Source organism: Emydura macquarii, unplaced genomic scaffold (assembly GCF_026122565.2).
Source record: "Emydura macquarii macquarii isolate MOO-44397 ecotype Brisbane River unplaced genomic scaffold, CSIRO-AGI_Emac_v2 contig_3240, whole genome shotgun sequence".
NCBI classification, from domain to species: domain Eukaryota; kingdom Metazoa; phylum Chordata; order Testudines; family Chelidae; genus Emydura; species Emydura macquarii.
In genome coordinates this window covers 3,123,863-3,137,858 of record NW_027133377.1, presented here as the reverse complement: position 1 = coordinate 3,137,858, position 13,996 = coordinate 3,123,863, and the positions used below count along the sequence as shown (strand labels likewise).

Here is a 13,996-nt window from a genome sequence, read left to right as displayed (position 1 = left end):
TTCTACTTCTGGCTCAGAAGCTGGTCTCAGAGACTTCTCCATGAGAAGGAGTTTGAGTTGCAGGTCTCTCACTTTCCTAGCTCAGGATTTTAAACTGTCAGTGTGAGCACTTCTGTGGTATGTGTTTCTCACCTAAACAGTGGACACAATGTGAGTACTCATCTGAGACTGGGGTAGAGAGCCTGCAGGAGATGTAGTGTTTAAACCCCAGGAGTCAGGCATGCCCCTGAGGTAAATATTTCTCCCCCCATTTGGAGGGGAATAAGGGTCTCTTCTAGCATTTGAAAGGAAACCTAACTATTTCTAAGGAGAATAAAAGAAAGGATTTTTTGTTAGTTTAAAAAAAAACAAACAAAAGTAATGGGGATAAAAGGAAGTAAGTATATCTACTACTAACTAAATAACTAACTAAATTTAACTGTGGAAAACTACACTAGGTAGATAAGCAAAGAGGTGTTGCGGGAGCTCCGACTAGAGCCAAAGGCAGTAGAGAAGGAACTGAGGAGGGGTTGGCCACACAACGCCAGTTAACCGACAAGACGACATGAGATGGGGACCACACATGCATGACCCAACCAGGGCACTGCTACTACAAATCTACGATAATGAGAGCAGGGGCACACAGACACCTAAAGTGGAGAACCCACAGGGACATCACTCGAAGAAGAATCTTTGTTACAGATGGAAACACAAAAGATAATATTTTTACAGATATATCAACAGTTTTTCAAACTAAGATGAACTATAATAAAAAAGAAAAACATATCTGAAACCTTACAATAGAAATAAATGATATAATTTGTGCCTCTGAATGCTATAAACCAAACCAGCCCATTTTCTTATCCCCTTCACCAGAGTACATCTTCAGTGGAGTACAAGACTTGTGGCATGGCCGTGGTTGGCCCAGGTCAGCTGACTCATGCTCATGGGGCTAAAAATTGCTTTGTAGACATTTGGTCTCAGGGTGGAGCCTGGGTACTGGGACCCTCCCAGAGCTTGGGCTCCAGTTCAAGCCCAAACATCTACACCACAGTTACCACTGTCTACACATTTGAGTCTTACAAGTTGGAATAAATGGTGAACAAAACCCATCCTATAGCAAGAAGAGAGTATGAGATGATGGAAATGTGTCTAAAATCTGTGTGTTGAGTGTATGTCTACACAGCAATTAAATATCTGTGGCTTGCCTGAGTCAGCTGACTCGAACTTGTGGGCTCAGGCTGTGGGGCTGTAAAATTGCTTTGTAGAAAAAGTGTTGCCAATGTAGTTGTTTTCCAACTAGGTCTAGTTGTTTTTAAAAATTTTCTAATTGGAAAAAAATTCCAGTTATTTGTTGGTTGGAAATTTGAATTAAAATTGAAACATTAATACACACTTTAAAAGCATATATATGATAAAATCCTTGTACCTGAAAAAAATGTAATAGGTTTGAAAACTATGAACAAAGACTAGTTTCCTCACACAGGTGTGTTTATGACAATATACTTGGATAGTATGACAAAGTTATGTAATAGAAATATAATTCAGCCAATGTAAATGCAAAATACATAAGTGCATGCTGGAAGCTGCTTGCTCAGGAAACATCTGGATACCTCAGATGTAAGCAGTGGTTGACAAATGCGTAATTCTGGAACTATATCTAAGCGCTAAGGTTAAATTAAAAAACAAACAAAACAAAAGCCTCCATTTGGCCTCTGTGGTGTAGGCTCAAAAAGATATGTGCATGGCCTTCTAAAATGCAGAAGTCAAATGGAGTTTCTACTAAATCAATCTTTTAAAATATTTTTGACAGAATTTTGGAGTGTCCAGGAAAGAAAATAATATTTTACTTTTTCATACTTTTTCTGCAATATTTTCATGGCTTTTAAGAATTATTTGAAATGTTAGACTATTTCAAAAACCTTTTACTACACTAACATTTAATTGAATAAACCTACATCTTTTTTCCACATTCTTAGTGCTTTCTCATGCTCATTCTGAAGATTAAGGAACTTTTCTTCATTTTCTTTTGCCTTCTCCCTTTGCAGCTCATTATCTCTTTCAAGGGTCTGCAATAAAATTAATTATCCAAAAAATAATCAATATCGCATTAATGAATTTTGATGTGTTTTATGTTGCTTGGACCTTTGCTTCTAACATGCTGAAAGTGCCATACAGATCAGTGATAATGTGCTCACTCAACAATAATTTTCATAAATTAACAGAAAGGTGCTTATAGTTTAGCTAACAGGAAACAGGGGGAGGTTATTGAAAAAGAAATGGCTATAAAAGGGTATAAAAACACTTGCCATTATTCAGTTTCACTGCATAAGTTTTAATGCGCTGAAAAAGTAATATGAAGTGCAGAGCTGAGAAATATGAAATGTAGCACAATCAAATCCCAGTGTACTTATGGAAAAAACTACAGTATAACCAAAGAAAATATTTTTGTTTTTTGTTATCACAGCTTATATTCAAACTTGCTTAATAACATTTTCTATAATTTCTATTTTCTAATTTAAAATTATAAAACACATCTGTTGGAATATCAAATATATAGTGTATGTCTGATTACCCTCTTTTTATTTACTATTTTTATTGGTTTACTGAAATTGAATAAAAGTGAATTAAAAATAATAGTAATATGCTATTAAATTTTTTATGCTGTCATAATTGTGCTTCTAATGTTTCTGGGCTTACTCAGTGTCAACTTTACTGTCATATTGATAAATTAAAAGCAAGCTCATGTAAATCAACAGTAACAGTTCTCACCCATCTTTCCAGTACTGCTGAAATTTTTATCCTATCATATTTTTATAACAAAGTACAGAAGATAAAAGGCTTACTGCATCCATTACCTTCTATAAAGATGATGCAAACACATTTGAAAATGTAAACAGTTCTAATGCATGTAACTACATGATCACTATATTTACAGGATTTTGCTGTAATTCTTTGAAACCACTCCTGAAAAATGTCAGATATAAACGCATTCTTTCAAAGGAATTATTTTCTACTTTACCTTTAACTACAAAAATATCAAATTCTTGATTTACTTATCAATAATCTTAACATGCCTATAATCACTGTCAAGTTAATGTATCCACACTATAAAAATATTTGAAGTATGAATATAATATACAGCATTTGAAAAACTATAATTGCTCATATATATATATAGAGAGAAGCTTACTTCATAATCTGTGGAAGAAAGTATACTAACTCCTACCTAATTAAACAATAAGAAAAGATAAGCAGTACCCTGTGCTGAATAATAATACTGATATAATACAATCTTGTATTTATATACTACCTTTCATCCCATAGTACTATATAAACTATAAGACTGATCCAACATCCACTGAAGTTGGCTTTCCATTGACTTCAGTAGGCAGTGGGTCAGACCCTTTATACCCTGGAATCATATCATCCACAGCTGATGTACAACCTGCTCTTGGGTGGATCACAGAAACTCTTAGGACAAAGTGAAAAAAAATATGGTAATTATTCAAAGTGGAATTTGGCTAGGATACTGGCATTCTGAAGCATTTAGGTTTTCCTGCTTAGCATATAATTTTTGTGGTGGCTGCCAAATACTGGCATCCTTCAGTTGTGTAACGGAATTGTCTTGCTAACACAGAAGTACTAATGTACTGTAAAACACACTACCTGAAGTAGCTTATTACAATTATAAATATATATATATATATTTAAAGTCTGAAGGACATCCAGAAAATGACACCAACCTCTGAAGTTGAGGGGGATCAACCAAAGCTTCCTACACATACTTTTAAAGAAAGCGTACCTTTACAGCAAGAAATATGCTGACATGTTTCCAAAAGTTGCATAAAACAGTTATTTGCCTTACAGTAATTGTGATTCTTTGAAATGTGTTATCCATATATATTCAACTCTTGGTGCACATGCACTTGAGTTCAGATTCTTTCAGCCAGCAGTGTCTATTGGGGCTGCATCTGCACCCCAAGTATCCTTATGCCTCCCAACTGAAGGCATAAAGGATGGTGTGACCCCAACCCCAGTTCTTTTGTCAATACTGAATCTAGATGTTATAAGACTCCATAGTAGCAGGGAAAGAGGAAAGATGCTGGAATATATATGAACAACACTGCTCGTAGAACCACAGGTACTATAAGGTAAGTAACCATTTCTTCTTCAAGTGCTTTTCCATATATTTTCCACTTCTGGTGACTTGCAAGCAGTGACCTAGATCACAGGAAGGGACTGTTTGGAGTCTACCTAAACAGTAACTGTAAGACAGCTCTGTCAAAATGAGCATCAGATATTGACATATTGACAGATTCTGTCTGTCCCTCGTGGATGAGAATGAAATGAGACAAGATTATGATGATCAACAGATGGCTCAGGCAGTGGTGCTGTAAGGAAGCCCTGGGATGTTTGACCACTGGGAGGCATTCATGAACAGAGGATAGTTCTCATGGGATAGACTCCACCTGAGTAGGGAGGGGAAATAGACTTCTGGGATGGAGATCGGCACAACTCATTAAAAGAACTTTAAATTAAGATGTTTGTACACCAATGCAAGGAGCCTGGGTAACAAAAAGGAGGAACTAGAATTACTGGTGCAGGAAGTGAAACTAGATATTATAGGGATAACAGAAACATGGTGGAATAGTAGTCATGACTATTCACAGACTATTCAGGAAAGACAGCAATAGAGGCAAAGGTGGTGGAGTTGCATTGTATATTAATGATGAGGTAGACTGCAAAGAAATTAGAAGTGATGGAATGGATAAGACTGAGTCTCTTTGGACCAAAATCACTTTGGGGAAGAAAACTACCAGAGGTTCTCCTGATATAGTGCTTGGGGTGTGTTACAGACCACCAGGATCCAATCTGGATATGGATAGAGACCACTTTAATGTTTTTAATGAAATAAATACTACTGGGAATTGTGTGATTATGGGAGACTTTAACTTCCCAGATATAGATTGAAGGACAAGTGTTACTAATTATAGTAGGGCCCAGATTTTCCAGGATGTGATGGCTGACAGATTTCTTCATCTAATAGTTGCTGAACCAACAAGAGATGATGCCATTTGGTTTTGGTGAGTAGTGAGGAACTCATAGAAGAACTGGTTGTAGAATAAGAACTGGTTGGTTTGAATAATCATGAGTTAATTCAGTTTAAACTAAATGGAAGGATAAACAAAAATAGATCTGAAACAAGGATCCTTGATTTCAAAAGAGCTAACTTTAAAGAATTAAGGGAATTAGTTAAGGAAGTGGACTGGACCAAAAAACTCAAAGATCTGAATGTGGAGGAGGCTTGGAATTACTTCGTCAAAGTTGCAGAAGCTATCTAAAGCCTGCATCCCAAGCAAGGGGAAAAAATTCAGAGGGAAGGATTGCAGACCAAGCTGCATGAGCAAGCATCTCATACAGGTGATTAAAAGAAAACAGAAAGCCTATAAGGAATGGAAGATGGGAGGGATCAGCAAAGAAAGCTAGTTCTTGGAGGTCAGCAAATGTAGGGGTCAAGTGAGAACTACCAAAAGCCAAGTAGAGTTGGACCTTGCAAAGGGAATTAAAACCAATACTAAAAGGTTCTACAGACATATAAATAAGAAAGAAAGAAAGAAAGAAATGGGACCACTAAGCATTGAAGATGAGGTGGAGATTAAAGATTATCTAAACATGGCCCAACACCTAACCAAATAGCTTGCCTCACTTTTTAATGAAGCTAATGAAGAGCTTAGGGGTAGTGACAGGGTGGCTAATGGCAACGAGCATATGGATATAAAAATTACCACATCCAAGGTGGAAATCAAACTCAAACATCTTAATGGGACTAAATTGGGAGACCCAGATAATCTCCATCCAAGAATATTAAAGGAACTGGCACATGAAACTGCAAGCCCAATAACAAGAATTTTTAATGAATCTGTAAACTCAGGAGGTTATACCCTATGACTTGAGAGTTGCTAATATAGCTCCTATTTTTAGAAAGGGGAAAAAAATTACCAGGAAACTACAGGCCTGCTAGTTTGACCTCAATTGTGTGCAAGGTCTTGGAACAAATTTTGAAAGAGAAAGAAGTTAAGGACATAGAGGTGAACAGTAATTGGGATAAAATACAAAATGGTTTTACAAAAGGTAGATCATGCCAGACCAACCTGATTTCCTTCTTTGAAAAAATAACTGATTGTTCAGACAAAGGAAATGCAGTAGATCCAATCTACTTAGATTTCAGTAAGGCATTTGATACAGTTCACATGGGAAATTATTAGTTAAATTGGAGAAGATGAGAATTAATATGAAAATTGAAAGATGGATAAGGAACTAGCTAAAGGGTCGACTACAAGGGATCAGACTGAAAGGTGTCAGGCTGGAGGGAGGTTTCTCGTGGAGTTCCTCAGGGATCAGTCTTGGGACCAACCTTATTTAACATTTTTATTACTGACCTTGGCACAAAAAGTGAGAGTGTGCTAATAAAATTTGCAGGTTACACAAAATATTGCCAATGCGGAGGAGCACCAGAATATCATACAAGATCTGGATGACTTTGTAAACTGCAGTAATAGAAATGAGATGAAATTTAATAGTGCAAAGAATAGGATCATGCACTTAAGGTCTAACAAGAATTTTTGCTATAAACTGGGGTTTGTTGGAAGTGACAGAGGAGGAGAAAGACCTGGGTGTATTGGCTGACCACAGGATGACTATGAGCCATCAATGTGATGCAGCCATGAAAAAGGCTAATGCAGTCTTAGGATGCATCAGGCGAGGTATTTCCAGTAGAGACAGGGAAGCGTTAGCACCATTATACGAGGCATCTGGAATACTGTGTGCAATTCTGATTTCCCATGTTTAAGAAAGATGAATTAAAACTGGAACAGATGAAGAGAAGAGCAACTAGGATGATCTGAGGAATGGAAACCTACCTTATGAGAGAAGACTCAAAGAGCTTGGCTTGTTTAGCCTAACCAAAAGAAGACTGTTCTCTGTAAATACATCAGAGGGATAAATACCAGAGAGGGAGAGGAGTTATTTAACGTCAGCACCAATGGAGACACAAGAGCAAATGGCTATAAACTGGCAATCAACAAGTTTAGGCTTGAAATTAGGTGAAGGTTTCTAACCATCAGCGAAGTGAAGTTCTGGAAAAGTCTTCCAAGGGGAGCAGTGGGGGCAAAAAACCTAAATGGCTTCAAGACTGAGCTTGATAAGTTTATGGAAGGGTAGCATGATGGGACTGCCTATGATGGCATGTGGCACATTGGCAACTGCCAGTAGCAAAAGTCCCCAACTGCTGGAGATGGGGAGGGCTCTGAATTACTACAGAGAATTATTTCCCAGGTATCTGCCAGGCAGGTCTTGCCCACATCCTCAGGGTCTAACTGATGGCCACATTTGGGGTCAGGAAAGAATTTTCTTCCAGGTAAGATTGGCAGAGATCCTGGGAGCTTTTCACCTTCCTCTGCAGCATGGGACACAGGTCATTTGCAGGTTTATACTAGTGTAAATGGTGAACTACTGTCCCTTGGTGTCTGTGCCTTGTCATGGTGGGACAGCTTGCATGCCCTAATGATTCCCAGAGTCTGTGTCAGTGGGGCCTTTTGCTCCTGGTAGGTTCAACCAGGATGGATTTGTCTGTGGAGGAGGGACCAGACCTGGTCCTCCAGGTTGGAGATTAGGTACAGCTATTAAATGACACGGACAAATTCCCAAAAGGAATTAGCGACAGATTGATGGTTATCTGCATAAACCTTGTGAAGGGAAGACATGCCACAATCATCAGTGTGCATGCTCCTAACATGACCTATACTGATGACGTCAAGGAGGCCTTCTATGAGCAACTTGACAGGGCAATAAAGAATGTCCCTTGCAATGACAAATTGATAATCATGGGTAACTTTAATGCCAGAGTTGGTTGCAATGCACCCTCATGGAGTAGAGTGCTGGGGCATCATGGCCTTGGTGAAGCCAACTCCAATGGACCTTTGCTCTTGTCTAAATGTACTGAACATAACTTATCAATTACCAATGCCATGTTCCAGCAGCAAAATAAGTTCAAGACCACTTGGATGCACCCTCGATCTAAGAAATGGCATCTATTGGATTACATCATTATAAGACAGAGGGACCTCAAAGACCTATAGATCACTTGTGCCATGAGAGGAACAGACTGCTGGTGTGATCATAGACTGGTCAGAAGCCAGATGTTGCTCCATGTCCAGCTGAAAAAGTGGCGGTGCAGACAGAAACCTCCAAAGAAATTAAACACTGCCAAACTCAAAGATCTGTGTCCCAAGAAGAACTTCAACAGAAATTAGCTGCCAAACTCTCAAGCTCCACCTTTATGGACATAAACTGTGAAAAGACATGGACTGAATTCTGTGATGCCACATACTCCGTAAGTACACAGGTTCTCAGTTTCATCAAAATAAAACACCAAGACTGGTTTGATGAAAATGATACAGAGATAAGTCAAGTTTTGGACAAGATGCACATGTTTCACAGTGCATACGCTGCTGATAATTCATCTGCAGGTATCCCTGCTACCTCCAGGCCAAACATCAAGTTCAAACCTGATTAAAGCAAATGAAAAATCAATGGTGGGAAGAGAAAGCCAGTGAATTACAAGAAGCAGCTGACAAACATAACATCAAACAATTTTATCAGGGTCTTAGAGCTGTCTACAGCATTGTACCAAATGGAAGTACACGTATCCACTCTGCAGATGGTGGCAAACTCCTGACAAAGAAGAGCAAACTGCTGACAGAATACTTCAACTCTCTTCTAAATTTCCCCTCTAACATGTCTACAGAGGCTTTGGATGACTTCCCTCAGCGAGAAATATTAGTAGCACATGATCTACCCCTTCACCACATGAGGTCAGCAAAGACGTCATACAGGTGTGATCAGGGAAATCCCCAGGACCAGATGGCATACAGCTGAGATCCTTAAGTGAGGGGGCGATTACATGCTCAGAAAACTTACACAATTCTTCCAGTGTATTTGGAAACAGGGCTTCATGCTCCAGGATTTCAAAGATGCATCAATTGTCCACTTGTATAAAAGAAAGGATGACAGTCCAGTTGCAAAGATCACTGTAGGATTTCCCTCCTGTGCATAGCAGGGAAGATATTGGCAAGAGTGATGCTCAACAGAATGATCGAGCAACTCATAGACAATGTATTCCCAGAATCACAGTATAACTTAATGCAAGTAGAAATCCTATTTGGTAGTCTCTGCAATGATATAGCCTGTTCCTTTACCTTATACTTCGTTAATATAGAAGTCAGAAACTTGACAAAAATTTTGGGTGAGGCTTCAAAGTCATCCTGTCCTTGAAATACAGTGTAGGGAGATCCCACCTTAAGTGCTTGTATCTCTTCTACCCTTCTAGTGGATGTTATAGCTATCAGGAAGGCTATTTTGATAGATAGGTGGGAAATGGTACATGTAGCTAGGAGTTCAAAGTGTGGACCCATCAACTCTGTCAGCACTAGGTTGAGATCTCAGGAAGGGGGAGGCTCCCTGACTGGAAGATACACCCAATACTAAATGATTCTGAATAGGAGCTGGTGAGCTGAAATGGCTGTCAGTGGACCCTAAAGAGATCATAAACAGTCCTGAACTCTTCCAGGACAAGAGGTAGTCTAGTATAGCAGGTATCTGAGTATCAGCTGGAAATAATTGATGTTGCTGGACCCAGATAGTAAAACCCTTCTATTTGGCAGAGTATGTTTGCATTCTAGAGTCCTTTCTATTGTGGATAAGTATAGTCTGGATCCATAAAGAGCGGCTCCCTTCCACTGCTGTTAACCAAACAGCATCCGTGCAATGAGGTTCAGAAAAGTTGGATCCAGATGGAAGATTTGCCCCTCTGAATTAGAGATTACATCTGGCCGGAGAGGTAGTTGGACTGGAGATCAAATGGAGAGATTCATCAAGTCTGAGATTCAGACCTGCCTTAGCAAGGCCAGAGCCAGTATGATCATCTGACTGAGTCCTGTCTGAGTTTCCTGATGACTCTTGAAACTAATGGGATTGGAGGGTATGCATACATTAGTCCTGGAACCCAGGGATCAGGAACACACCTGATAGAAAACCCTGGCACTTACTCCTCTGGAGCAGAATCTAAGACATTTCTTATTCTTTTTCATTGCAAACAGGTCCATAAAAGGTTACCCCATCTAATGAACTTATCTTTTACTGACCACATTTGGTTACTTCCAAACTGCTTGCTCAGGTGGTCTGCCAGAACATTCTGCAGGCCTGGTAAGTGAAAGGTTTTTAGGGTAATTTCATGTCAAATATAGAAATTCCATAGATGCAGATTCCTGAGAAAGGGGGATGGATCTTGCTCCCTCTTGCCTGTTGATATAAAACATCTCTGTTGATATAAAACATCTCTGTCTGTCATAATCTGAATAGTTAACCTTTTCAGGAGTGGAAGGAATGCTGTGCAAGCCCAACAAATGGCCCTGAACTCTAGGACATTTGTGTTTTTAAAAAACTACTAATCTGTTCTATAACTGTTCTTGGAGATGTGTTGCACGTGTCCATTCCACTTCATGTCTGTTCGCGCCCAGTACACGAGCACCAGATTTTTCCTTTGGGGTACTCATTGGGGTGGCACATGCACCCACTGCTGTTGTGTGATGGTATAAAAGGCTGAGCTGCTCCCAACCCCTGTCAGTTCCCTCTTACCAGATAGACTCCAATACACAGGGGAGGGAGGGTGGGTCATGAATTAGACATGTGCAATACAAATTGAGGAATAAGAGTTATCGGTTAGTAATTGTTTTTCTTCTTCAAGTGATTGCACATGAACATTCCACTTCAGGTGACTCAGAAGCCTGGAGGTAGAATCAGAGTCTACCTGAATAATGATTAAAGGACTACAGTCCAAATCTGGCATTACCTCTAGGCTGTTGAGAAATGGTATAATGAGTAGCAAAAATATGCAAAATGAAGACCAAGTTGCAGGTCTACAAATGTCCAAAATAAGCACTTGAACTAGAAAGGCTGCAGAAGCTGTGTGTGCTCTGGTTGAATGCACTAACACTCTGTTCTATGGAGTTATATTGGCCATGTCATAGCAAAAACGTATATGTATGGAGATCCATTACGGAATTCTTTGAGAAGAGATTGGAAAGTCTTTCATCCTTTCTGCAACTTCCACAAACAACTGAAAGGATGAGCTAAATGATTTACTCCTGTCCATGCAAAATGCTAAAATGCTCTCCTAACATCCAATAAAGGGAGTCTCTCCTCATGCATGAGGAGCATAAGGATGAGCATAAGGCTTAGGAAGAAATTTAGTAAACACATTGCCTGACTGATGTGGAAATGAGAAACTATTCCAGTGAGAAATTTTGGTTAAGAGTGAAGGCATACTTTGTCCTCGTAGAATACAGTGTATACAGTGGATGAAATATAAGAGCTCCTAATCCACCTACTTTTCTTGCTGAGGTAATTGACACCAAAAAGGCTACTGTCATTGAAAGATGGAGCAACGAACAGGTAACCAGCAGTACAAAGTGAGGACTCATTAGTTTTGCCAACACTAAGTTTAAGTCACAAGGGAAACAAGATCCTCTACTTGGGGATATAACTAGTCCAGACCTTTCAAAACTTGATAGACATGGGACTGGAGAAAACAGCACGATTATCAATGGGGAGGTGCAAAGCCAAGATAACTGCTAGGTGAACCGTGACAGAACTAATGGCAAGACCTTGTTGTTTCAGGTATAACAAGTAGTCTAGCACATGTTGTATTGGAAACCCCTTATTATGGACCAGACAGAGAATCTCTTCCATTTCAATAGATAAAAGTCCCTAATCTAAGGCTTCCTACTAGTCAAGATGATGTTTTGTATCTCCTTTAAACAGATCTCCTGAGGTGTTAACCATGGAGCATCTAGGCTGTAAGGTGAAGGACCTCCAAGATGGGAAGTAGGAGGTGACTGTGGTCCTGTGAGATCAGGTCTGGGTCTGGTGGTAGTGTCAATGGAGCCCTGGTTGAGAGGCTCAGCAATGGGAAAGCAATACCAGCGAGGCCATGCCAGCGTTACAAGTATCACTCGAGCATGGTTCTACTTGATTTTTAACAACACTCTGGGTAGGAGCAGACCCAGAGCATATGTGTACATATATTTCCAGGGAAACAGGAAACCATCCATCAGAGACCATGGACTGTCACCTGCTTGAGCACAAAATGGATGACACTTCCTATTGAAGCAGGTTGAAAATAAGTCTATGTGTGGAATCCCCCACAGTTGGAAAATGAACCTGACTGTATCTGGGCAGAGAGTCCACTTGTGGTGACCGGTGAAAGACCTGCTCAGTAGGTCTGCCAGATTGTTCTGGGCACCTAGAAAGTGGGAGGGTTTGAGGTGGATTGAGTTGGTGACACCAAATTTCCAAAACAGCATTGCCTCTTGGCAAAGAAGTGTCAATCTGGCCTCTCTCTTTCTGTTCACACAGAACATAGCTGCGAGTTGTCCATAAATCCTAGCAAACTCCTTCCCTTGACATGGGGAAGGAAATCATGACAAGTTAGATGAGTGGCTTTCAACTCTCTTACATTTATATGCAGTGCTAAATTCTGGCCAGACCATAGCCCATGAGTCTACAGAGATCCCAGATGGGCCCCCCAACCTAGCACAAAAGCATCCGTAACCAAAGTCAAAGACAGTTGATGGGGAGCAAACAGTATTTCCACACACATACTGGACTGGTCTATCCACCAGTCCAAACATTCTAAGACTGATGTTGCCACTTGAACCACCATGTCCAGTGAATGACAAATCAGGAGTGCACCAAGTTCAGCCAGCCCTGTAGTTTTCTGAGATGAAGCCTGGGACTTGGGAAGAATACAGGCAGGAAAGGCCTGGGAGTGACCTGATAAGAAGGTGTGATAAACTTTTGAATGTTTTGTTTGTTAAATTTTAATAAACTACAACCCAAGAAAGGGTGTGAGAATGGAGAAAAGGATTCGTGTGTCACTGAAGAAGTCCCTTGGAGGGGGAAAACTGAAGCAGGGGTCATTTCAGGGCCACCCTAAGGCCACGAGGGGGCACTCAGAAGATAGCCACACAATAACATTCTGCAAGAACTGGTATTGGGATAAAATGACCAGTGCCTGTATCAGTGCCCGATGGACCCTTCCTGGGCCCTGAGCTACCCATTTTTGTGGCAAAGCAAGAGAAATTCTGGCTTTTAGAGCTAAGAGACATTGATGATGACATGGATTTATGCCCCTTAGATGTGTGGTGCTCCTTCCTTCCCCTGACCTCAGAAGTTTTTACCAGTCGAACAGGAGAATTTCTTAGAGATGTGACTTTCAGAGCTACAAACTGAGGAGCTGACAGGAGCACTTTTTGAAGAGGACTGCTTGAATTTCAATCCAACCCACTCCAAGACATGAAGGGAGGGTGTATCAATCTCTCCAGCAAAGACAATTTCAAGCAAGTCTCTCTCATGTTCTGTGTTTTGCTTGAGAATGACTTGCAAATGCCATATCTCTCAGGAATGTGCCTCTTACCAAGGCATAATGAGCACCTGGTGTGCCCATCATTCAGGGGCATCACAGCCTTACAAGATGGACAGTTTTTAAAACCTGGAGACTTTTGTTCTACTCTAAGGGCTTGACCTAGTAGCAGGAAATCTCACACAGGAAATAAGGTGTTTTTTTTAAAAAAGAAAAAGGAAACACTATGGAAAACTTATGACTAATGACTTAGTGACTAACTAACTAAATAGCTATCTAAAGGTATTAGAACCATTTACACATGAAAAAGGGATTGCACAGTGAGTGAAAAGCTCAGCTATTGCCTAACTTCCAATTCGTAGCAACAGGCAGTAAGTATGCTACCAAAAATCTCCAATCAAAGGAGCACCTGAATAGGGACACTACTCGAAGAAGAAGACAAAAATTAATAATACATTTTTGTTTCAACTGTGAAAGTGAATCTAGTTCTCAGTTAGTATATGTGTCCTCTAAAAAAAAACAAACAATCATCCA

The 13,996-nt window shown here is 40.0% G+C and overlaps 1 protein-coding gene across 1 annotated transcript in view; it reads right to left on the bottom strand.

Moving 5' to 3' along the window:
• The window catches only part of CCDC73 (coiled-coil domain containing 73), a 140,685-nt gene that overhangs the window by 34,161 nt on the left and 92,528 nt on the right, over window positions 1–13,996 (bottom strand). Inside the window, exon 13 of the mRNA XM_067532112.1 lies at window positions 1,938–2,048. Coding sequence (XP_067388213.1) covers window positions 1,938–2,048 — 111 coding nt within the window. The remainder of the gene's footprint in view (window positions 1–1,937; window positions 2,049–13,996) is intronic.